General features: G+C 40.7%; 1 protein-coding gene and 1 long non-coding RNA gene across 6 annotated transcripts in view; one reads left to right on the top strand and one right to left on the bottom strand.

The window, feature by feature from the left end:
• Positions 1-15,788, bottom strand: part of KCNQ5 (potassium voltage-gated channel subfamily Q member 5) — a 572,959-nt gene extending 557,171 nt beyond the window's left edge. For all 5 annotated transcript variants that reach the window (XM_016955848.3, XM_016955845.3, XM_016955849.3 and 2 more), the window contains exon 1: positions 11,624-15,788. In XM_016955848.3, coding sequence (XP_016811337.1) covers positions 11,624-12,021 — 398 coding nt within the window. In that variant the 5' untranslated portion in view covers positions 12,022-15,788. The remainder of the gene's footprint in view (positions 1-11,623) is intronic.
• Positions 14,510-20,243, top strand: LOC134810204 (uncharacterized). Its single transcript, XR_010157730.1, has 2 exons — positions 14,510-14,776; positions 18,142-20,243. It is a non-coding gene; the product is annotated as an uncharacterized LOC134810204 (long non-coding RNA).
• The last annotated feature ends 6,875 nt before the right edge of the window (positions 20,244-27,118 follow it).

The following is a 27,118-nucleotide window of genomic DNA, read 5'->3' as shown; positions in this document are numbered from 1 at the left end:
TTCATTTATTCAACAAACATTTATTGTGCATACACTATATTGCTGAGAGCTATACTAGACCCCAAAGTAGTTTTTATAATTACTCTACCCATCTGATATGAGGAGCCCTGGGCCCACATGTACCATCCACAATCAAGATTATAGCAGCCTAAGCTCTTTAGTTTAATTAGGTCCCACTTGTCAATTCTTGGTTTTGCTTCAGTTGCTTTTGGGGACTTAGTCAAAAATTCTTTGCCAAGGCTGATGTTGAGAAAACTATTTCTTAGGTTCTCTTCTAGGATTTTTCTAGTTTGAGGTCTTATATTTAAATCTTTAATCCATCTTGAGATAATTTTTGTATATGGTGAAAGGTAGGGGTCCAGTTTAATTCTTCTGCATATGGCTAGCCAGTTATCCCAGCACCATTTATTGAACTGGGGAGTCCTCTCCCCATTACTTGTTTTTGTTGGCCTTATTGAAGATCAGATCATAAGTGTGCCACTTTATTTCTGAATTTTCTATTCTGTTCCATTGATCTATGTGTCTGTTTTTGTATGAGTACCACACTGTTTTGTTTGGTATAGCCTTATAGTTTGAAGTCAGATAGTGATGCCTCCAGCTTTGTTCTTTTTGCTTAGGATTGCTTTGGCTATTCGGGTTCTTTTTTGGTTCCATATGAATGTTAGAATAGTTTTATCTAATTCTGTGAAGAATGGCATTGTAGTTTGACAGGAATAACATTGAATCTGTAAATTGCTTTGGGCAGTGTGGCCATGTTAACAATATTGATTCTTCCAATCCATGAGCATGGAATGTTTTTCCATTTATTTGTGTCGTCTCTGATTTATAAACAGACAACTTACAAAATGGGAGAAAATATTCACAATCTATGCATCTGACAAAGCTCTAATATCCGAAGTCTATGAACTTAAACAAATCAATAAGCAAAAAACCACCCCATTAAAAAGTGGGCAAAGAACATGAACAGACACTTCTCAAAAGAAGACATACGAGTGGCCCCCAAGCATATGAAAAAATGCTCATCATCACTAATCCTCAGAGAAGTTCAAATCAAAACCACAATGAGATACCATCTCATACCATCAGAATGATTATTATTAAAAAGCCAAAAAACAACAGATGCTGGTGAGACTGCAGAGAAAAGGGACCACCTATACACTGTTAGTGGGAATGTAAATTAGTCGAGTCACTGTGGAAAGCAATTTGGAGATTTCTCAAATAAGTTAAAACAGAACTACCATTTCACCCAGCAATCCCATTACTGGGTATATACCCAAAGGAAATAGATCATCATACCAAAAAGACACACACACTCATATGTTCATTGCCATGCTATTCACAATAGCAAGGACATGGAATCAACTTAGGTGCCCATCATTGGTGGTTTGGATAAAAAAAAAAAAATGGTACATATACACCATAGAATTCTATGCAGCCATGAAAAAGAATGAAATCATGTCCTTTGCCGCAACATGGATGTAGCTGGAAGCGATAATCCTAAGTGAATTAATGTAAGAAAAGAAAACCAAGTACCACATATTCTCACTTAGAAGTGTGAGATAAATACTAAGCACATAAAGATGTAAACATGGGAACAATATACACTTGGGACTACTAGAAGCGGGAGGAAGAGAAGAGCCATGGGTTGAAAAACTAACTATTGGGTACTATGCTCACTATCTGGATGCAATATACCCATGTAACAAACCTGCACAAGTACCCCCGTCTCTAAAATAAAAGTTGATTTTTTAAAAAAAGAAAAAAAAACTGGCCAGGCGCGGTGGCTCACGCCTGTAATCCCAGCACTTTGGGAGGCTGAGGCGGGAGGATCACGAGGTCAGGAGATGGAGACCATCCTGGCTAACACGGTGAAACCCCGTCTCTACTAAAAATACAAAAACAAAATTAGCCAGGGGTGGTCGCGGGCGCCTGTAGTCCCTGCTACTTGGGAGGCTGAGGCGGGAGAATGGTGTGAACCCAGGAGGCGGAGCTTGCAGTGAGCGGGGATCGCGCCACGGAACTCCAGCCTGGGTGATAGAGTGAGACTCCGTCTCAAAAAAAAAAAAAAAAAAAAAAAGAAAGAAAAAATCTAAAACTCTAACAGGCAAAGTAAAGGAAATAAAATATAGTGGCTAAGCATGTGTGGCTCTCAGCCAACCTGCCTTGGTTCAAAGCCCTGTTCTGCCATTAACTCAGAAGCTGACTTTGGACAGGTTACTAAACCTCCCCCTACTTTGGTATTCTGGTTTGCTGAAAGGAAGATGATAACACTAATATTAGTTATTAGGGTTATTCGGAGGAATAAAAGAATTAATGTGCATAAAGAATTTAGAACAATGTCCAGCACATAATCATTAAAATGACTATTATTTGTGATAAAAAAAACTTCTCTATAACTTTATTCTCTCTTGATTTTCCTTTTAGCCTTGTATTTCCTTGTAGCTAGTGTCCAATCTCCCTTTTATTCTTGCCAAACTAAGTGAACATATGGCCTAAATATGCTGTTTCCTCTCCTCACTTCTGATTCATTTCTCAGCTAACAGCAATCTGCCTCTGCCCTCACTGCTTCACTGAAGGTTAACACTGATGAGTTTATAAAATCACAGAAGAATTCCACATTGCCAGATCCAATGGTAACTTCTGATGGATCTTTATCTTACTAAACCACTCTCTACATTTCAGAATTGGTTACTTTTATTTTTTTTGAAACTCTCTCAATACCCTTTGTTTCCACAACCCTGACCATCTTTTCGTCTAGTGTTTCCTTATAGCCTCCTGTCTACTCCATTTCATTCCTTGTTTCCTTTGCTTATCAATTAAATGTTGGTATTCTCCAGATTTCCATCCTTGACCTCCTACCCTTTATCTTTATTTGCCTTCCTCGTGATTATAACTCCTGTCTGTATTTTATGTCTTTTAAATCATCAACCAAGAGCTGCTGTACATTTATAGTTGGAATTCCCACAGGCACCAAAAGCTCAGCATTTCCAAAGCTAAACTCATTTTATCACCCCTGCAATTTGCCAACCTGTTGTTCCACCTCTATTGATTTCAGTTAATAGCACCACTATTTACCCAAGCACCCAATCCAATAATCTGGAAATAACAAATCTGTATCTCTTAATCTTCCACATTCAATCATTCACTAATACATTTCAACTCTATTGTCACACCTTTCCCCCATCCTTCCTACCACTGCCCCAGTCTAAGTCCTAATTATCTCTTGCTTACAGTTTTAAAATTTATCCTCTACCTCCAGTTTTGTCTCCCTCAAGCCATCACTGATAGAGCTAGTAGAATCACCAATCTAAAATGGAAATCCAATGACATTATTATTTGCCTAAATCCTATCTTCCTCAAAGATTGCCCATCACATAGAGGATAAAATCCTAGACCTTTATCATATAAATACAGCCTTCCACCACATTGTCTCTATTTTTCCCTCTAGTTTCAGCGAGAGCCACCATGCTAACTGTTAATATGTATATATTAAACATTATGTACACATATACTATACATATAATATAACACCTTGAAGTAATATTTTATTTGTATTTTATAGATTAAGAAACTGGTGCTGATATTTTATAGATTAAGAAACTGGTACCTGTATAGGAAAAGTAAAGTTGATCATTAAATCTAAATCTGTCATATTCTCCAATGGATTTCTTTGAGGTCAGGTCCACATCGTTCCTTTCTTTGAACCACCAGCATCTAGCACATTACCCGGCATACATAATGGCTGTTAAGCAAATGTTAAACTAAATTGACTGTTCAAAAAGAGAAATGATGGATTACAACATTATAATTAGATTATCCAGCCACTGACTGAAGAAGGAATAGGGATTCTAGAATTACCTCACAGGTACAATAAATGAGAAAAATGACCACTATGACTGAGTTTGTAAAAGGTGTATATCTCTTCATCATGTAAAAATTTAATTATCTTTCAAATTAAGAGATAAGCTCTATATTATCAAGAGTAAATTTCATGTTCTTTTTATTTCTAAATTGCATTTTATTCAAGTGTTTTTTACTTTTAGAGGATCAAAACAAAGGGAAATAGAAATATTTACACTAACACAAATTCTTTGCTACAAGATAACAGTATGTATGTGCTCATGTTGCATGTGTATTTGTATGAGTATGAAATATATATGCACAATACACAAATGTATATGATGAAAAACTTCAAGCTATTTTTAAGTTTAGAAATTGATGACTTTAATAACATTTGGGAAGCTCATTCTTCAGACACACTGATTGCAAAGGATTAAAAGATCACCTGAAACTCTGAGACCATCAAAGAATTTCTTTAATTATGAAAAAAAGTGCAGATGTGTGGCCAATCTTTCTCCCAGGTTGCAACCAAATAAAACTTCAAATAACACACTCATAAATGGCTGAAGAAAAAGGAAATTAAAATGAAAATACATACATATTAAACATAACTATGAGCTGTGACTGTTCAACAATTGGGCTTCAAGTAGTTTCACACCATTGGGCTAGGATAAAACATGCTCTGCTGGCATTTTCATCTGCCAAAATAGCCATTTGCAATTAAAAATTAAAACTGGCACTACTTCTTTGCAAGCAATTTTCAGAAGGCTGCTGGCTATCTTTCTTGTTTATAGTGTTTTTTTGTATCAGTCCTTCATTTCATTTTGAAATACCCTTTTCATTTCTTTCCTTTTAGGCTATCATATTCCCAGTACTAATATTGTAACACTTTTCAACATTTCTAATTGTAATATGGTCTTCAAGTACAATAGCATTGTTTAGATTTCTAAAGACTGATTAGAAGAGTATGAAACATTTTATATATCAGCACAGTATAAAGCAGTATAACTTCTACAAGACCTCTGTAGACTTAAGAGAAATCAGTGATTTTTTAAAGGAATGCAGGAGCAAAAATAATATGTAAACATCAGTCTCTACAGACATAAACTTAATTCAGAATAGAATATATATGTAGGTAGTAAAGTAATTCATTAGGTCTAATTGAGTCTGACACATAGAATGGCCAAAAGAGTAAAATTCCATCTGCCACAAGGGAACTAATAGTGTATTTTGGAGATCTGGGGTGTCAGTAAATGAATCAGTATGTATGCATGGAGCATCTTTTATGTGACAGGCAGTGTTCTGGGTGCTGGTGATATAATAATGAATAAGACAGAAACCCCTGCCTTTAAAGAATTGGGGTTCAGGGGAGAGACAAGCAATAAACAGATCCTCCTCCAAGCAGAGGAGGAGTGATGTGTTCTGTTAAGTCTTTAGGAAGATCACTTTGGGCCAGGTGTGGTGGCTCATGCCTGTAATCCCAGCACTTTGGGAGGCTGAGGTGGGCAGACCACTTGAGGTCAGGAGAATGAGACCAGCCTGGCCAACATAGCGAAACCCCATCTCTACTAAAAATACAAAAACAATTAGCCAGGTATGGTGGCGCACGTCTGTAATCCCAGCTACTCAGGAGGCTGAGGCAGCAAAATCGCTTGAACTTGGGAAGCTGAGGTTGGAGTGAGCTGAGATCGCACCACTGCACTCCAGCCTGGGCAACGGAGTGAGGCTCCATCTCAAACAAACAAAAAGAAAGAAAGAAAGATAACTTTGGCTACTATGTAGCACAGAGACCTTGGGGATTTAGGAATTAAGTTAAAGCAACTAGTTAAGAGGCAACCCTCAAGCTCAGAGAAGAGGAAAGGAAATGATAAAAGGATCAGATTGCTTCTTATTCCAAATACTCTTTCTCTTTAATGATAGCATTTTAGACTCTCTACAGTATCCTCCACCATCTCGGATCACAGACACAATTGTGCCCATATCACAGATGAAGATTTGGAGACCCAGAAGTGTGAAATGACTTACAGAATTAATTAGTGGCAAAGCTACAAGCAAAGCACTAATCTCCTACTTCTAGTCCCATATCTTTTTTCTTTTAAATGAATCATCAGTATCTTACGTCTAAGAAAACTGAAAAGACTTGGTAGTTCTTTCAGCTTCGGCTCACCCTGAAGCTCCTCTGTGGAAGGCTTATAAGGAAAATTATTTACTTACTCAGTTAAGCATGCATTTATGGAGGGTCTACTAGACACAAGGCACCTTGTTAGGCACTTAATATTTAGAAATAAGTAGAAATTTCACTGTATGGAAGCTTGCTCTCATGTGGGAGAGACAGACCAAGTAGCCCACAATGACAGTACAATGGGGGAAGCACCATTATAATGACATTGGTAGAGTGCTATGGAACCTGAAACAAGGGGCACCTAACTCATCCTGGCAGAGGGAAGGGAACTGTTTGGAAATATGCCCAAGAGGAAGTGATCTTTGAACTGTACTTTGAAGAAACATTAGGAGTTTAATAGCAAGGGTGCAAGATGTGGGGAGAAGCCAAGAGAACAGCATGAGCAAACACATGGTGGTGAGACACAGGGTGGAGCAGTGCAGTAAGGGTGGGGCTTAGAGTGCATATTAGAGGGGAGTAGCTATATAGTAGTCTATGCCCTGAGGGTCTTGTGTGAACTCTTCCAAGGAATCTGGAGTCTAACCTACACTACTGTGTCCATTTTCCCAAGTCTTAACCACTCCTCAGTCCACTTGAATCATATTTATGACCCTTAGCACTCCACTGAAGCTGCAGCAGCAAAGGCCACCAGTGGCCTCCTTCATAAGAAATCCAATGAAATCTTACCTAACTTTTCTAGTCCTTTCTGCAGCATTGGAAACTGCTGGCCACAACCTTTTTTCCGTATGCATCTTCCTTTGCTTTCATGAAAATAAGATCTCCCGGGCTTTCCCTCGGCCTTTGGGTTGCTGTAAAGCTTTTCCCAGGTTCTTCCATTGGCTCTTACTTTTTCATCCACTGCTTGGTGTTGGTGTTCCCCAGTCTCTGGCCTCCACTATGCCCTCACTCACTCTATATATTCTTTGGACTATCTCATTTTTTCTACTTATTGCTTTAATTACCACAAAACTGACAGAGGCTTTCAAAGCTAAATATCTGGTTACATATTTAGATTAAACTTCAGATTTGTAAATGATTCCATTCATTCAAAAATATTTTATTGAGTGTTATCTATGTGCCAGAAACAGTTCTGGTTGCTGATCTAACGTGGTTGGAAATAGACTGTGCCTTGTTCACTGCTATGTTCCCACCACTTAAAATCTCCACCTGAATGACTCAAAAAGCCCAACATGTTCAAATCCGAACCCATTATATTCACCAGAATATGTGCCCTTCACTCTTTGTCCCATATATTAGTGAATGGCACTTCCATTCCTCAAATCAACCAAGTCAGAATCATCTTCCTCATACCACATGTCAGACTGGTGAAAACAATCTGCAAATTTTATCTCCTTAACATTTCTTTGGTTAAACTCCTCCTTCTCATCTCCACAGTTACTGCCTTAGTTCCTTAGGCAATCATCTCTCACCTTTCTAGTATGATCCACAGCATATAGTCGATAGTCAACAGACATTTCACAGAATAAGTTTATGAATAAATGAATGCAACAATGAATGGAAAATTCTCACAATTGGTATCATCTCCTTATAGGCCATATTGACTCCATTTTGCACTCCAATTTATTTGCTGAACTAATGAAAGACAGATCTTTCCAAAATTTATATCTGATTATATCATTCCCCTGATTATCACCATTCAATGACCACTACTGCCTACAGGATAAATACAAGATTCTATGGTCAGCATCTGAAGCTATCCAACAGATTGGTGATTTGCCTTTTGCTCTACCACCCTTTCTTGTGGCTTTCCTCACCCTGAAAATACTTAACAGTACCTAGAATTACTGTGCTGATTCACAACTCCATATCTTTACTCAAGCTGTTTTCTCTGTCAAGATTGTTCATTCCCTCCTGCTGTGCCCACCTGAAAATTAACTACTCATTTGTGGAAACTCAGCTTACACCTCATTTCCCCTTTGAAGCCTGTGCTGACTTTTCTGCCCAGGCTTCACTTCTTTTTCTTTTCTCATGTCACTTTGTAACCTCTCTCTCTAAGCACACCAATAACATTGTTTCACACTTGTTCACAGGCTTGTAGTAGTCCCTTGCTGACATCTTTTCCTTCCTCCAGAGTGGAGGCCTTTGCCTTGTTAATTTGGGAATTAGCACATATTACACACTCCAATAATTGTAGATGGATAAATAGATGAAGGAGTAGATGATGAGAGTCATGGAAATATTTTAGGCAAGGGGATGATATGATAAGATTTGCATTTTATGAACAATACTATGATGTTAGAGCAGACAGAAGGCTGAGAACAGAAACCAGATGATCAGGCAGGAGAATATTACAAATCATCTAATGGAGAGGTAAGAAACAGAATGGAATAGAAGTGGTAAAGAAGAAAAGGGAATGTATTTGAAAAATACCTATAAAGTAAACAAACAATAGTTAATGACCTTTTGCCTGACCAGAAGGAGTAAGTATGAGAAAAAGGATGACTTCAGAGCTCCTAGCTTGGGTGACTTCTTCTTGTCTCCTTGTTTAATATCTATAAATTCACATCCATAGCATTAAGTCAGGCAAAGATACATTAGGCAAAGTGATCAATTACATGTATCTGCAACACCGTTTCCCATGTAACTTCTCAGAACCACATTTGCTGCATCAACGCAAATTTATATATGAAGCCCCATCCTCTGTTCCTCTACTACCCCCATTATTCTTCAAAATTTTCCTTAAACAAGGAGGAATTAAAAAGGGACAAAAACATTCAGGGAAATGAGCCACCTCATGTTTGAATAGCACACTCATAAAATGAAGAAAAGTTGAAGATAGGAAATAATGGCTGTCGGGTAAATCCTAAAGAATAGTAAGGGCAAGGATCTCCTAATCTCCACTAATTTATAAAGTTTAAGGGAAAATATTTGAAGTAGGTCATCCCTTGCTCTGTCCAGCCATCCTATCAATAGGCTAGGATATGTACTCTTTAAAAGACATTTTATAACCCTAAAATACCATTATAATAATAATTTTTGCATAAATAATAGAAATTTATATTTACCTCAGGCATAACTTTAAACATGCTTTTCTTGTTTCTTGGCAGTGAAAACACTGGTCGACCAAGTAAATTCACCCCTGAAGTACCTTATTAATCACGGTGCACTTGTTCTTGGCAAGAACCTTAATATGCTACAAATACTGTTATTAAAATAAGATTTGGGGATTCCCAAGCTGGCAGGGAATTAGTTAGTTACACCTCTCTCAAAATTATTTTATTGGGGTCCAGTTAAACTTACAGCATAAAGCAACTTCGATAAATGAATGTAATGTGTAAAGTCTGGCTATTCTAAAGCTCATTTAAAATCACAACCAGCAACTGCCAAAGATGGCCTCTTTCCTCAGGGTCTGCTTAGTTGTGCACAGTCCTCCCAAAAGATGATACTATCCATTCCCTCTTTCTGCTAATGTGGATATAGCACCCCTATCTAATTGCTGAGGCATTGCAGTTTCAGACTCTAAAATGCATAATCAAAACTTCACATTTGCTACATCTATTAAGTACACAATTTATTTCCTGTCTACTACTAAAGATACTGCTAGACTGATAAAGCCTGGTAGACAGAGAAGTATCCAACCTTGAACCTTTGGAAAAATCATTTATTACTGTTTTAAAATTCTGTAAGCCCATACAAACCTGTTAACATCAACACATGGAAAAGAAAATGTTGTGTTTCAAGTTCTCATTCATGTTCAAGAACAAGTTAGGAGATGCAAAGTATGTGCACCAACCAAGGCTTTCTTTAACTCTCTCTGAATATACATGCATAATATAAAAAAAAGAAAGGCTAGAAATGTTTTGAGCATACTGTTGTAAAGAAAAAATCATAACCTATACAGTATATATATTTGCTACCAAATTGAGCATTATAATTGCTAAATTATTTTAGTATATTCTGACAGGTCAAAATAATTTACCAGGCTTATTAAGTAATATGTTTAATTACATATCAGGTCAGAGGAGATTAACGACAAAACTGTCAGTTGCATTTCTCTATCATTATCCTAACCACATTTAAATAAATGTGAATTTTACATAAAAGTTATACTTTTTGATGTAATAATGATGCAACACAACCGTTCTCCTTGTGTGCATTGTAAAACGGAAAGTTGGCTGGAATATTCTGCCTAATGCTACATGTTCACATCAATCTGGGACTGTAAAATTTTCCAGACACCAGAGCCCCACAGATTGTAGACTCCACCAATTTCCTGACTCCTATGTGGTTGAATTCCAGGTTCACCTAGTTACAAAACCAGCCCTTCTTCCATGTTATTTCAAAACACGTTTCTGGTGTTGATGCTAATTCTGCATCCCAGGAGAGAGCTATGTATGGATGACACAACTTATTTCTAAAAGAAACCTAGTCCGTGTGCTCAGAACTTATTTTACTAGGAAACAAGGAATGTATCAGCGAGTATCTGCAACTTTCTCTACTGGTCTTCTAAGGTTGATGTCTTTATATTTCATCTTAACAAAAAAGAAGCAGAAATAATAATACTAAAAAAAGAGGAAGCAAAAGGAGAAGAGGAAGAAAAAAAGAGTTAGACACGAGGTAACATTATAAAAACAACCTTAAAATGCCCAGATAAACGTAACTCTAATAGGAGACCGAATGAATGGACTTTGTGGGAAAAACAGTAGTAAACTTTAAAGCCACTGAAAGGTTTTAAATGCCTAAGGGAAAAATAAACATTTGCTTCCAATCATTTTCTCATTAAGCATTCTCTGCTAGATGGAGAAGGCTTACTACACACACACACACACACACACACACACACACACACACACACACTCTTTGACTCCGCGCCACAAACGGGGACTTAACCCACTGCCCGATCTCTGTCAGAGGCGACCCATTTGCGCTTCTGCTATCGCACCTCTGCCCGCGTTCCTGCGCCCAAGGTTCCCCGCTGCCTCCCCGCCCCCTGCAGCGCGGGAGCGTTGCTTCGCCTGGCCTGCTGGCCTCCTCTAGACCTTGGCCACCTTCTCCGTGGCAGGAAGGACTACATGCACTGACAGATTTTCCGTTGGTGGTGGCTGGGTGGTGGCGAGGCGTGTTTCCGGGCGCACTTAAAACCTAGCAGCTCTCTCCAAGTAGCAGCTTCCCCTACTCCGCCCCTAGGACTGAGGACCTAGCCCTCGGTGCCCCCTCACTTCTCCCCGTCCTACCCCGCCATCACCTCCTAACCTCTCCAGTATACTCTCAAGCCTCACACGGGCGCCTGTCCTCCCTTTGCATTCCCTAGCTCCCGGGCGCCCCGTTCGGTTGAAGTTTACGTATCTTGGGACCTAATTGCTCCCAATTATCCGCGCAGCCTAAGTCCCGCGTCTGCCTGGCTCTCGCCCCGGGAGCCTGAAGCTACCGGGCAGTTCATTGAGTGTCCTCGGGGAAAAGGTTCAAGCTGTAGAGATGAGAGAAATGGGGCTGGGGGAGGGGAGAGGCTCCAGAAGGAAGACCACGAACACGTGCGAAGAAATAAAAGCCACCACGTGTGCACGCGCGCGGGGGCCCAAGGGCGCGAGCGCGGAGCACGCCCCAGGGGGCCAGGGACAGTGGTCCCCTGCAGCGGGCATAGCAGGGGGCGCGGGTACTCACACGAAAGCGTGGTAGATGAACGCCCAGCCGCGGGGTCTCTCCAGCACGTTGTACAGGTAGTTCTGCACCCGCCGGTACTTGACGTTGCGCCGGCAGCTCTGGCTACTCGTGTAAGAGAGCGGCTTCCCCAGCAGGCTCATCCGGGCCCCCTGCTTGCCCCGGCGGCTCTCCCTCAGGCCACCGCCGCCGCCACCGAGCGTGGCCGCGCGGGTGCCCAGCAGTAGCAAGCCGTCGCCCCTGGCGGCTGCCGAGTTCAGCAGCACCCTGCCCCGGCCCGACTCCACATCCTTCATGCCGCTGCCCAAGCGCCCCCCGCCCGCCGCCGCCGCCGCTGCGCCGCTCTTCACCCAGAGCCCGGCGGCGCCGCCCTCCTCTCCTCCCGCGTGGTGGCGGGGCATGGCATCACCACGGGCACCGCGAGGGGGCCGCCAGCGCCTGCGGCGGGGGCAGCGGCCTCATGTGCGCCGGCGGGTTTCAAGGAGGAAGCCGGCGGCCGACGGGGCGCCCGCCAGCCAGAGACCTCTGAGCCGGGGGCGGGGAAGCAGGCAGCCAGCAAACCGCCCGGGCTTCGGGGCGGGAAAGGAGGGGCTGCAGAGGAGGCCGAGGAGTCCCAATTTCTAACAGCCTTTAGCTTCGAATTCTAAATCCGGACCTGTTTGGGGCGTCACTTTGAGAGGGTTTCTCTTGCTCCCTCATTCCCGCGACTACCACTCCCTCCTTCCCAAACTGCCCCCGGGGATAGAGTGGGGGAGTGCGGGGCGCTCCGAGGCGCGCTCCCACGCGCGCACACCCAGCCCCAGGCTTCCCCTTCCCTCTCTCCACTCCCCACGCCCTGCAGCGAACCGGCCCCAGAAGCCCCTCTCCGAGGCGCGAGTTCGGTTTGGTTCTGGCAGGGGCTTTGCAGCTGTCCGGAAGGTGAAGTCAGCCTTGTGTCCTGAGGAGAAACTGGAGATGCAGGTCGCTGTGCTCTCCCGCTGCTACGTCGCTGCGCCGGATCTTGCCATCCTTCCGCAAGGGGTGAGAGCGGGAACAGCCCTGCCCTACCCTCCAGGTATTAGCTAGCCTGGAGGCTGGAGCGCAAGGTGACGCTCCGGGAAGTGGCACTCGGGTCCCCGCACACGGGCGAATCCTCAGCAGTTTAGTGGACAGACCCGAAGGACGCGGCTGCCAAGTCCGCGAGGCAAGGACCAGGCATCTTCCCGCGCCTCACTCCAGCCTGCGGACTGTGACTTTCCATCCCAGTATCAGACAAGCTCGCGAGTAACTGAACATCCTTTCCAGTCCATGGGTGGGGTGTGGAAAGGGCGTAAAACTCCAAAGTGGCTCCTCTGCGGTGAGCGAGCTGCCCCGGGGCTCTGCCTGACTGCAGCGCGAAGCCTGGGAGAACAAACCCAGTTCCCTCCGTCAAGAAATTTCCATTTAAGTCCGAGAAAGTCATATGATTGAGAAGTTCAGCAGCGGCGGCGAGGACCCCAGTGTCTGGGAAAGAACACCTGGAGGATGGGGTGTCCAGGACGCCGGCTTTTCGGGGTTCCGACCCCACCCACCTTATGTTGTAACATATAAGCTTAGAGACCTGTTGCAAGGAACAAGTGACTGGGTCTTCCACCACCTCTGGCACCCGGGTGGCCCAAAGCCTATGCGCCCTTGGCGGAGAGAGAGGCCACGGTGCCACTGGCCGCAGCCTCTGGCCTTCAGAAACAGTGTATTACAAAGAAAAGGCAGCTTAAACCTCACATTCAGCATAGGGAAAACTGAAGGGTGCCAGGCTCGGGGACTTCTTCCAACAGAGTGGCTCTTCCCCAAATATGAAAGAAAACAATCATCAAATTAAATTGAAGGCAAAACTAAGCTTCCACCACAAAGACATAGCAGATAGTTGCAAGGTGGATTCCTTCGGGCCTTTTCCTTTCCTAAGGCTAAAACAATGCTAAGACAAAAGTCTTCTTGCAGCTGTCTCCGCCCCTCCGAGATAAATACTTTCCCAATTCTCTCCCACCCTGTACACACACCCACGCCCGCGGCAGCTGATTTCTGTCTTCTGCAATAGCTCGATTTAAATGCTTTGCTTTTACTCTTTATTATCACTATTATTTGTGTGAAGCCCTCTCGCCTGCTCCTGGTCACCAGCAGGAGCCTGCTTCCCTCCCTCCTTCCCCCCAAGCCTCCGGGCAGCAGAAGCTAGCTGGGAGCTCTGTGCAGCTGGCGGCGACGCCATGTGACTGTGAGCCGAGCACCATCACCCAGAGTCACTCTCTAGCTTTCCCCTAATACACTTCACACCCACGCACTGTGGAGGTGCGAGAGAGGTTGCTCCGTGCGGTGCTATTCGAGGCAGATGCAGAGAGCGCCCTGGAGTAAGCTCTCCAATCCTAGAGCTGCGCGGGACCCTGACTGAAGGCGGAGGGGGCGGGAGGGGGTGCTGTTGCTATATTTAGACTCCCTATGGAGTTTCTGTGCAGGGACTTTCAGGGTGAAAGATCTAGAGACTTAAAATGACTCGTGTGCCCGCTTTAAACGTTAAAATCTTGGCCTTTCTGCAAGCAGTAAAATGAAAACCACTTCCTCTTAACTTAGCTGTTTTCCTTGTTGCAGACTGCTACTTTCGCTGGGTAGGTAAAGTCACTTCCATCTCTCTGGCGCGGCTGGGCCCCGCGTGCAGGCAAGAAGTCTCAGGAAGGCAGGACACAGGGACACGTTTCCCTGGAAGACAGCCAGCTGTTTAATTTCTAAGTGATGCTTTTCTGGGGATGCAGCATTAGTTCTAGTGAAACTGTGTTATTGATTAAGCAAATGCCAGTTAAGCTTAATTAAAAAATAAAAAAGACCCGGTTACTGGTAGCGGTTTTGAGCTGCTGAGAAGGACCTTTCACTTATGTCTTCTAGAGTAACCGCCATTTGGATACACAGCCCAGAAAAAGAGGGTCTGCTCAAGTTTTCGCGGGTAGTGTGAGAGTTACTAGGAATCCAACAACCTGGCTTCCTAGTTCACTGTTCCTTCCACCAATCAATCTGCATCTCCAGCAGAGAATGGATAAAATAGCAAACAGTTCTGGGGTTTTGTATCAATCTCTGACTGCAACCATTGGGAAAGACTGGCTTAGCTGAAGTTCTAACCATCCTACCTTTCAATGCCCAGAAAGAAAAAGCCAAGTGAGTCTGTGCCGACCTCTCCTACAAGAGCCTCTGTTTGCACCTTGCTTTATTTGCTACCTGCTAACTTCCCTCAAAAGACGGGAATTAACTTTGGAGAAAATAAGCTGTTTGTGATTAAGCTTTGTTGTTGTTCCTTTGAATACAGACGTTGCTAGGAAACTGCCTTTTATTAGTTCATTTTGCTGAAATATTAAAATTCAAATTTAGAAAAGAGGATAGGCATACTGAGCAGTGAGTAAAACAACAGTGTATATTCTATGCATTATAATTACATTAGAGCATTATGAAGAGGTAAAGGCAAATGTTAACTGCTAGTGTAAAGTATGTGAGTTGATTGGCCCTCCCCATCTTTTGAGATATGTTTGCTTTTACTCATTCATTCTCTTAAGATGCTTGCCTGAAATTTATGACCTTGGAAACATTTTCTGAAGTCTACATGGATATGGTTTCAACTGAACATAGTTTCTAGAGATATTTTATTTTAGTGTGTTTTTCTTTTTTGGAGATGGGGTCTTGCTGTGTTGCCCAGGCTGGTCTGCAACTCCTGAACTCAAGCAATTCTTCCACCTCAGCCTCTCAAAGTGCTGGGATTACAGGCGTGAGCCACTGCTCCTGGCCTCAGTGTGTTTTCCATCCCATTGTATTATTCTTCTGAAAGGTACTCTGAAATAATAATATTTAAAATTCTATACATGAGCTAGAGATGCACAAAAAAAAGACTTTCAATGCTCATAAGAGGGGCAGAATAACTGGATCTGGACGAGTTTCACAAAGCATCAATGACTCACTCTCCCACTTTCCTTCTTCTTCATGCCTACCCATTTTCTCATTTGCGCCTATCTCCTACTACAAGATACGCTCTTTAGTAGCCACTCTTTAGTGATATGGGTGCATTTTGATCCAGTGTGAAATTCCTGGGCTAATCAGACAGGGAATGATAAATAGAATTCTTAAACCCTATAATAAAAAGGAAATGCATGTGACATGAGTCTGCTTGGGAAAATAATGAAGGGGCAAATATAAAACTTAAAAAGTAGAAAATAATCAACAAAAAGAAAATGCACTAATGGAGAAATGGAAATTCATGATTGGCTGCTGTTTAATGATGTGCACAGGACTCAGCAATTTGCCTTGTAAGCTTAGGGGTAGAACTGAAGTCTCCAGACTCCTGAATAAGAGTCCCTTTAAGCTACACCACCCTTCTCCTCAGCTTTTATTTCCTTCCAATCAGGCCATAACCAAACCAATAAGCATAGCAGCTATATTGCATTTCATAGATATCATAACCATTGGTTCAGTAAACATATTTATCTCCTACTATTATTTTAAATGTATCAGCATAATATACCATTTGTTTTGATCAGTCATCAACAATTCTTATCTCTAAGAGTTATGATACAAACTTTTCACGCTCTTTCTTCAACAAGCAGAAATTAATCAGAGAACCCAGGACAACGTCAGAGATCATATGAGCCTCACCAGACTGCATGAGAGTCATAACACAGTAGGAGTCCCAGGCCTACCTCACATGGCAAATGGGACAGTGTTCTTCAGAACAACCTCTGCCCCAGGGATGCAGAAAGGAGATGGGTGTGAATGAGTGTGGCTGTAAGGAGAGGCTGGTAGAGAAATAGTGCGGAAAGGGCTCAACAAGTTCTCACCATTTTTATTCCAGCAGCTAACAAAATTACTGTTTCTAGGAATTACTGAAATATTGTGCTGATCACAATTGTTGAAGCAAAATAATAGCAAATACTTATCATGTGTTTTGTATGTGTTAGGCACTGTGGTTTACAGTAATTATTTCAGGCCGGATGTGGTAGCTCATGCCTGTAATCCCAGCACTTTGGGAGGCCAAAGTGGGTGGATCACTTGAGATCAGGAGTTCAAGACCATCCTGGCCAACACAGTGAAACCCCGTCTCTACTAAAAAATAGAAAAATTAGCTGGGCATGGTGGCAGGTGCCTGTAATCCCAGCTACTCAGGAGGCTGAGGCATGAGAATCGCTTGAACCTGGGAAGTGGAGGTTTTAGTGAGCCAAGATGGTGCCACTGCACTCTAGCCTGGGCAACAGAGGGTGAGACTGTGTCTCAAAATAAAATAAAATAAAACAAAATAAATTTCACTTAATTGTGACAATAGTTTCATAAGTAGGCACTACAATCATATCCAATTTATAGGGGCAGAAACTGAGGTGTAGACAAGTTAATTTTTTTTAAACTAAAAATTAGCTGAGGCAGGGCAAAAACAGAACCAAAACTAGATTTTTAACTGCTAATCTATATCAGCTTTTGAATAAAAAATACTTAGCCTATTATTGTGTATTAATAATCTTAATGGGTTTTGTTACAAATGAAAAGTACTGGAAAGTTTCTATTGGTTATCTTGGAGGAGGATTTGAGGTTTTATTCTAAACACAGAAATAGCTTCAATATTTCTCTTCACTTTTCCTGTGGAAGTAGGAGTTTCCCTGCATAGACACTCTTCTGTGCTGAAATTTTAAAAATAGTCCCAAGTCTCATAGTATCAATTTCTTGAAATTGTATTTACATTTTGATCTTTTTCTTAATGCTATTCTCAGCTTTATTTATAAAACCCTGTTAATCGTATTTGGCCATACCTGATTTCATTTTTTCTGACATGTTAATATGTCAGCACTGCTCTCTATCTGTTAGCCAACTATTTAAACATATCTCTCTGGGAATAATAGAGTTAGTTGAACTTTTTAAGATCCATATATTTAGAAACTATGTGAAGAGGTTGCCACAGAAGGCAAACATCTCTTTTAAGCTAGTGTACCGGAAAATTCTGTTACTAGTCTGTGCCCCCTAGTGGTACTGACATTTTACCATTGTTTTTTAAAAGGAAATTAAGAAAGCTTCTTTTACGAAGTTCTCAAAACTTATTACTCTCTTCAACAAGTAATCTTCAACTATCAGGTGTCAGCTACCTGGAGTGGTGCAATGATGAAAGACAGTCCTGATTCTTATTATGTTCATAGACTAGTAGGGTAGATGGATAAATGAGCAAGTAATTATAACATGGTGATGAGTTCACACAGGTTTGCACAGAATGTTATAGAAGCTACAGAGGTTCCTAAAGAATGTAATAGCTGAGCTAAGTCTTGAGGAATAACTAGACTTTGGTGAAGACATGAGGGATAACTCAAAGAGAAAACATTTGAGAAGATGTGACGGAGTCTTGCTCTGTCACCCAGGCTGGAGTGCAGGCACAATCTCAGCTCACTGCAACCTCCACCTCCCAGGTTCAAGTGATTCTCCTGCTTCAGCCCCCCGAGTAGCTGGGACTACAGGCATACGCCACCACGCCCAGCTAATTTTTGTACTTTTATTGAAAACAGGGTTTCACTATGTTGGCCAGTCTGGTGTTGAACTCCTCACCTCAAATGATCTGCCCACCTTGGCCACCCAAAGCGTTGGAATTACAGACGTGAGCCACCGCGCCCAGCCGGAGAAGATGTGAAATTTTGAGAGCTGACCATACTTTGAGAATAATAAGTAGTTGGATTCTACTGAAGCCCAGTGGCTTTTGGAGGTGTAGCAATAAGCAGGAGGCAGCAGAAGTAAGACAAGGGCTGTATGACAAAGTCTTGGCAAGAACTTTGGATTTTATCCTGACGTGAGTGGGGAGAGCCACTGAAGAATGTTAAGCCAGAAACACTACATGTTACTACTTCCACTTTCAGAAAAGGCTTGATATGGATTGTACACCTACAAGTGGCACACACTGTTCCAAGTGGAGACTCAAAGATGATAACGATACAGTGTTTATGCTATAGGTTTGTGAAGCTACCAATCCATGGACAGATGTTAAACCTAACTTCCAATTTCAGGTACAAATATCTGAGTAAATGATGGTATCATTTACTCAATCAGTAAAGGTCAAAGAGAAGGCAGTCTGAAGAAGGGAAAGGTGTTCAATTTTGTATTGAGTTTGACATACCTGTTGAGACAGCTCAGTGGAGATATCCAGTTGATGCTTGGGTATATGGACTTACAGCTCAGGGGGAGCTAGAAATTGAAATTTGAGAATCATCAACCTATATTTATAATGGGTGAAATCAATAAGTCGGAATCAAATTACCTGGGGAAGCATGCAGATTTGTTTAAAAAGGAAGAGGCCTGAGAACCTAACCCTGGTAAGCATGACCATTCAGGATAAGAGAGAAGGAGCAAGTAGGGAAAGAGACTGAAATAAAGAAACCTGAGTAACCACTGAGGACCACTGCTACAATAGAGAAAAAGGAGCTTCATTAGGGAAATGCCTGAAAGAAATCAAATAAGGTAAGGATTTTGGATTTAGCAACAAAGAGGTCATTTGAAGAAGTTGTTTTTATTTTTATTTCCTTGCAGAATTGTAGAAATAGAAATCAAATCAGAGTGAGCAGAGAAACAATTTGAAGATAAGGGAATGGAGATAATTATTTTAAAGTGGGAGAAGCAAGCAGAAGATTTAGGTTTGAAGAAGGCACTATACAAAATAATGTTGATTCACTTGAGACTTGAGTGGCTGTTACAGCCACTCTCACAGGTCCCGAGGCTGAGCCTGCACAGGTGTTTCGACAACTAAGCTGCAATTTTGACAGACACTATTTCACTGTCAATTGTGCGGCCTGCAACAACTTGGACATCTTTTATTGATTTTATTGAGTACTTTAATAACATTTTAATAAAAGCCATTATATTTTATTTCTAACATTTCAAAAAATTCTATTTAATAAGTATGCATTTTTCATGTTTAGTTTTACCAAGAAGGAAAATCCATGCTAGATAAACTACATTTTTGTTTGATTTTATTTGTAATCAAGGCTGAGGAACTGACCAGATCAGAAAAAGAAAGTCAATACCTGCTAAGTATTCAACACAGTTTTCAACAGTGTTACTGAAAGCTACAGGAGATACCAAGAGTCCCTCGGACAGGTCAGGGATTGGCAAGAGTGGGGTCATCAAGTTTCTGGAGTTTCTTTTTTTTTTTTTTTTTTTATTATACTTTAAGTTTTAGGGTACATGTGCACATTGTGCAGGTTAGTTACATATGTATACATGTGCCATGCTGGTGCGCTGCACCCACCAACTCGTCATCTAGCATTAGGTATATCTCCCAATGCTATCCCTCCCCACTCCCCGCTCCCCACCACAGTCCCCAGAGTATGATATTCCCCTTCCTGTGTCCATGTGATCTCATTGTTCAATTCCCACCTATGAGTGAGAATATGCGGTGTTTGGTTTTTTGTTCTTGCGATAGTTTACTGAGAATGATGGTTTCCAATTTCATCCATGTCCCTACAAAGGATATGAACTCATCATTTTTTATGGCTGCATAGTATTCCATGGTGTATATGTGCCACATTTTCTTAATCCAGTCTATCATTGTTGGACATTTGGGTTGGTTCCAAGTCTTTGCTATTGTGAATAATGCCGCAATAAACATACGTGTGCATGTGTCTTTATAGCAGCATGATTTATAGTCATTTGGGTATATACCCAGTAATGGGATGGCTGGGTCAAATGGTATTTCTAATTCTAGATCCCTGAGGAATCGCCACACTGACTTCCACAATGGTTGAACTAGTTTACAGTCCCACCAACAGTGTAAAAGTGTTCCTATTTCTCCACATCCTCTCCAGCACCTGTTGTTTCCTGACTTTTTAATGATTGCCATTCTAACTGGTGTGAGATGATATCTCATAGTGGTTTTGATTTGCATTTCTCTGATGGCCAGTGATGATGAGCATTTTTTCATGTGTTTTTTGGCTGCGTAAATGTCTTCTTTTGAGAAGTGCCTGTTCATGTCCTTCGCCCACTTTTTGATGGGGTTGTTTGTTTTTTTCTTGTAAATTTGTTTGAATTCACTGTAGATTCTGGATATTAGCCCTTTGTCAGATGAGTAGGTTGCGAAAATTTTCTCCCATGTTGTAGGTTGCCTATTCACTCTGATGGTAGTTTCTTTTGCTGTGCAGAAGCTCTTTAGTTTAATTAGATCCCATTTGTCAATTTTGGCTTTTGTTGCCATTGCTTTTGGTGTTTTGGACATGAAGTCCTTGCCCACGCCTATGTCCTGAATGGTAATGCCTAGGTTTTCTTCTAGGGTTTTTATGGTTTTAGGTCTAACGTTTAAATCTTTAATCCATCTTGAATTGATTTTTGTATAAGGTGTAAGGAAGGGATCCAGTTTCAGCTTTCTACATATGGCTAGCCAGTTTTCCCAGCACCATTTATTAAATAGGGAATCCTTTCCCCATTGCTTGTTTTTCTCAGGTTTGTCAAAGATCAGATAGTTGTAGGTAAGCGGCGTTATTTCTGAGGGCTCTGTTCTGTTCCATTGATCTATATTTCTGTTTTGGTACCAGTACCATGCTGTTTTGGTTACTGTAGCCTTGTAGTATAGTTTGAAGTCAGGTAGTGTGATGCCTCCAGCTTTGTTCTTTTGGCTTAGGATTGACTTGGAGATATTTGCTTTTTTCTTATATATGCATATTAGCTTTCTGCATAAAATTATGTTAACAGAAATGCTATTAAAGTTGTTTTTGAAAAACCACTGAACTACAGAATGGTCCTGTTTGTTGGAGTATTTAGAATACTTCCAGGCCAGGCGCGGTGGCTCATGCCTGTAATCCCAGCACTTTGGGAGGCCAAGGCGGGCAGATGACGAGGTCAGGAGATCGAGACCATCCTGGCTAACACGGTGAAACCCCATCTCTACTAAAACCACAAAAAATTAGCCGGGCTCAGTGGCGGGCGCCTGTAGTCCTAGCTGAGGAAGTAGAATGGCATGAACCTGGGAGGTGGAGCTTGCAGTGAGCCAAGATCCTGCCACTACAGTCCAGCCCAGGCGACAGAGCGAGACTCCGTCTCAGAAAAAAAAAAAAAAAAAGAATACTTCCCGCCTCTTTTTGAGTCATGGCTCAGTTACAAAATGACAAGGCTCATGGTCCACTAAGACAAAAGGAGGAGGCCAGTGGTAGCCAGAGGTGGTGGGCCTGAGTTTTTGGCTATCCTGGGTCTGCAGCAGTGACTGGATTCTCTGGATTATAAAAAGCATTAGGATTTAAACAGTACAAAGTGTGGGCCTTGTATAGGAATCATGAAAGTAAAAAGAGTTAATTGGAGCAAGAGGCAAATGTCCTAAAAAAGAAAGGGAATGTGAGATTGCAATCAAGTTGAATTTTACCACTCTGGTGTAAAATTTTGTTGATACATAATACAGGGACTGTGACATAAAGGGAGTATTACCTGGCATGTTTTCAAGTTTCTGGTTTCCTTTTTGCATGTTATTTTGTATCTAAGACTGAAGTTTTTTTTTTGTTTTTTTTTTTTTTTAAAGAGAGAGACACAATGTTGAAATTGTTTTAAGGAAGAAAATATATTCTGTTGTGAATAGGAAGATTAAAAATGAGAAAGAAGGCAGGGTGCGGTGGCTCACACCTGTAATCCCAGCACTTTGGGAGGCCGAGGCGGGCAGATCATGAGGTCAGGAGATCGAGACCATCCTGGCTAACATGGTGAAACCCTGTCTCTACTAAAAATACAAAAAAATTAGCTGGGTGAGGTGGCAGGCGCCTGTAGTCCCAGCTACTTGGGAGCCTGAGGCCGGAGAATGGCGTGAACCCAGGAGGCAGAGCTTGCAGTGAGCCGAGATCAGGCCACTGCACTGCAGCCTGGGCAACAGAGCAAGACTCCGTCTCAAAAAAAAAAAAAAAAAAAAAAAAAAAAGAAAGAAGCAGGGGGCCACAAACCCAATATTAGTTTTGATGACAAAAATCGAAAAATCGAAAGTGGAGCAATAAATACTAATACATATTTAAATATATTTTAAAATATGCTAAGAATTTGGAGTCATAAAGAAACTTATGAATTGTGGGATCCTGATTTCCTGGCTGATTACCAAATCTCACTAAGTCTTTGTTTCTTTCATGTTTAAAGTGAGGATAATAATATCCTTATCACAGGACTTTTGGGGTAGTTAAAATAGTTTATGTAAAGGTCTTATCTTAGTGCTGACACATAATAAGTACTCAGTAAATGTTAACTACTACTACTATTTATGTATAACAAGATTTAGCTTGGGTTCCATTTGTGATTTAGCCTGCAATTTGAAATAATAGCTGATTAATTCTCTGAAACATTAGCTTCCATAATTGTTAATATTTAGCTGAAATTTAGCAGATACAAAAAAAAAAGTAATGTAAACTTGTAAAAAAAAAAAAAAACGGATTATATGAGTAAAGCTTGAGATAACCCAGAAGAGAAACTTTAAGTTTTGCAGATGATCTCGTTCAGGTGACTATTTGTGAAGTTTAAAAGCAGATGAAAGCAACTATGTCTCATAGTGTACCAGGCTATGCAGTCATAGATGTATATTTTATTAAGGGCTACTAGATACAACTAAACAAAGTAAACCTTAATGTATAGAGTTTTGCATATCATTCTACTTTTAACAGCAATATTCAAATGGTAATGGATATTTAATCCTTTCATTCTAAAATATCTGTGATATTTCAGATGTCTGGTGAGAGCTGTTGAATTCATTATTCTAGAATATCTGTGAATTTATGATTCTAAAGTTTTTCTGAATGGCAGAGGTCTGAGAATTTGATGAAAGCCTTCAAAAAAGTTTTTAAAAACGTATAATTTTGCATACAATTACAACTTTTGAGGCTCACAGACTCTTGGAAATAATTTTTAAAAACCTAGCTAATCAATCCCAGATTATGGGCCCTTGGGCTGTAATTCTTAAAGGAATGAGTTGTTTTTTAAAATTTTTTGAGATGGAGTCTCATTCTGTTGCCCAGGCTGGAGTGCAGTGGTGCAATCTTGGCTCACTGCAACCTCCACGTTTCAAGCGATTCTCCTGCCTCAGCCTCCTGAGTAGCTGGGACTACAGGCACGCACCACCAAACCCGGCTAATTTTTGTATTTTAGAGACAGCGTTTCACTATATCAGCCGGGCTGGTCTCAAACTCCTGACCTCGTGATCTGCCTACCTCAGCCTCCCAAAGTGCTGGGATTACAGGCATGAACCACCACGCCCAGCCAAAGGAATGAATTTTACAAAGATTCTCTTGAGGATATCTTCAGGATGACTTATATGGGATATATGGGAAAATTTGGAATAGCTAGAACTTCCTCGACCTCCCTGGTAATCTGCATTATTTCTCATGATTTGGTTGGGAGTACCTTGATGACACTTCTATCAGGGAGGATCTAGGACAGCAAGGTTTCTGGTCACTATAAAGCCCTTGAACTGAGATTCTGGATCTTTGTTATAGGTCTTTCTGTTAGAAAACAGCCTTGAACTCTCATTACATTTTTCATATGGTTATATTATGGGATCACATTTACTCAGAATAATGGTGTTTCTATTCCAAATTAATCTTCCAGAGTTTGGATACTTTTTATTTTTTATTTTTTATTTTAGAGACAGGGTCTCAGGGTCTCACTCTGTTGCACAATTTGGAGTGCAGTGCTGTGATCATAGCTCACTGCAGCCTTGAACTCCTGGTCTCAAGCAATCTTCCCACCTCAGCCTCCTGAGTAGCTGGGACTACAGTTTCAAGCCACCACATCTAGCTTTTTTTTTTCCTTCATTTTTTGTAGAATCGGCATCTCACTATGTTGCCCAGGCTTGTCTTGAACTCCTCCTCCCTTGGCCTCCCAAAATTCTGGGATTACAGGTGTGAGCCATGGCACCTGGCAGAGTTTGAATATTTTAAAGCCAAGAGCATGCATGTATGTGTAGTTTAGTGAGTGCATATATAAACACATATATATGTATTAATATAATTGCAATCTAAGCTTTAAAATATTGCCCACTAAAGCATACAAACTGCCATGAATCTACTCATGCAGTACAAGGGAAGACTATGAGTACAGCCAGAACCTCAATTCTGGAAAATATACTAAAGTCATTTCTATGCTTAAGGCTTTATCTCTGCTGCCTAACAGTACACTACCATGGGATATACTCATTTTTGTTTCAGTCATCTCTCAGGAATTGAAGTCTTGACCCATATCTTAAAATGGTGACTAGGGTCCTGTTACAGGTTTACCTACTTCCACAATGTCAATCGCCTGCCTGCCTACCTACTGAACCTCTGGATGTCATCTTGGCTCCAGAATTTCTGTGTTATACACATTGAATAACCTGCTAGTGCATAATTCTACAAAAAAGAATACACTCTTCTGCCTAGCAGACTATTTCCTGCCCACACCTGATGTTGAGGCCATTCTCCCCAGCCCTTGCCTGGGCCCCTTGCCTGGGCTGTCAGTGTTCAGTTCTGCAGTGGCTAGCTGGGTCATGACTAATCATGCTTGAGTTTAGACCAAACCCCTATCTCATTCCCTTAATGAGAATTGTTTTAATTTATCCATTCCTCAATCCAACCTACAACTGCTGAGTTCCTACCATATGTTAAAACTGTAGAACAAACATTATCCCTACCTAATTCATGCCATAGTTTACTGTATTTTTTTCGAAAGATTTAAAATATTTTTAGAGCAAACTTAAATACATAACATGGAATGATAGAAAGATTATCTAAAACTTGACAACCCCAAACCAACTAATATGTTTTATAAACATTTATTCATCTGGAGCTACTTCTTTACAACAGTGGTAATTTTGCCCCGCAGATGATATTTGCAATGTCCGGTGGTGTTTTTGGTTGGCTTAGTACATAGTATGGGGGAGGGTGTGGGAAATTGTTGCTACTGGCATCCAGGTTGTAGAGGCCAGGGATGCTGCTAAACATTCTACAATTTACAGGATAGCTCCCCACAAAAAAGGAATTATCCTGCCCAAAATGTCAATAGTGCCAAAGTTGAGAAACCCTGCTTTAAACAAACTTTTTAGGTCAGCCTTTGAAGGTATTGAGGTGGGAAGTTTTGCTTGCTGCCATTTGGTGATATTTGTTGGTCTACGTACCATTTATTTCTATATTTAGAATTTTAGTTTTTATAATACACCTGGGGAAATGATGCTAGATGTTCATATGAAAAACATTTTTCCACTTAAAGTAAAATCTTTCAATGTATACAAAACCAGGGAAAGTCAACAGGTAAGTAAGCATGTCAGACTTTGCAATATTCTAGAAGGTTAAAATAATAACAGTATTTTTGTATACCTAAAAATGAACATAACTTCCTGCTTCTACTATAGGATAGAAATGAAAGAGGCAGCAAAAAATCCAGAGAACAAATAAATGGCTAATTGGTTCAGGGTTTTGAGGGCTCTTCTGAGACTTTTTTTCTTGATTGCATTGGAATATAGATGCCTCAAATGACACTATAGGTTTATTATAATTTTATCTAATTCCATATAAATTTATACAAGGGCTCTTTAGATTAAGGTGGTAATAAAATATCAATTAGCAAATTAAAATAACTAGAGTTCATAGATGCCTATTCACCACTTCATTAGAGGCATTTTATGAGAGATTCAAGCATGAACATTTGGTCTGAGTGTCATTTTAATGCAAGTGTTTCCATTGTGGTTTGCTGCATCATATTTGAGAAATGTAATAAAAATACACATTCATAACCTTAGAAGAGCAGTATCAAACTGACATTTTTTTACTTCAGTTAGTAATATACGAATGTACTATATCGTATAGTAATATACGAATGTACTATATCATATAGTAATATATGAATGTACTATAGCAGCTAACAATTTTCTTGTATAACAATGGTCTCTGGTTAGAAGGAAATCTGTTAGAATTTGAAGATATTAAAAGGCCAGAAGTGGCTTAATGAATTTTCTTATTGAATAAATTTACCTGTCTTTTGGAAAAGCTTGTTTTTAATCTGCTAAATCAAAAATAGGTTTTCCATAGGTAGTATTTATTTTTTATGTATATACATATTCATATTCAATTTGGTTGTAAGCTCATGGGTACATAAATCCTCAAAACATTGCATTTATTTCCATCTTCACTGATCTACTGGGGTCCTTAAGTTTCTTTGTTCTGGAAAAGAAAGTCATTCCTATAAGAAAAATAACGCTACTCTTCAAGTTTGAATTATGAAAGTACTCCTATTTCCTTAATACTCCTGGAACAATGTTCTAATTTTTTGTCTTAAAAAATGATTAAACTTGTGCAAAATTGTTTTCTGTTTTGAATTATACTGACAAAATCAGAGATTTTACACGGATTAATCTAAATCCCAATAACCCTATTTAGCATACAAGTAAATCTGGATGCAGTGTTTAGTCTCTCAGTTCCCCAGTTTTCTCATTTTCAAAATGAGAGACAATAATGTGTTATGGTATAATAGATGCCAGTGCCTTGCACTTATTAGTTGCTCTGTAAATGTTAA

Source organism: Pan troglodytes, chromosome 5 (genome assembly GCF_028858775.2).
Source record: "Pan troglodytes isolate AG18354 chromosome 5, NHGRI_mPanTro3-v2.0_pri, whole genome shotgun sequence".
Lineage (NCBI taxonomy): Eukaryota > Metazoa > Chordata > Mammalia > Primates > Hominidae > Pan > Pan troglodytes.
Note: the sequence above shows the minus strand (reverse complement) of the source record. Positions and strands in the feature narration are given on the sequence as shown.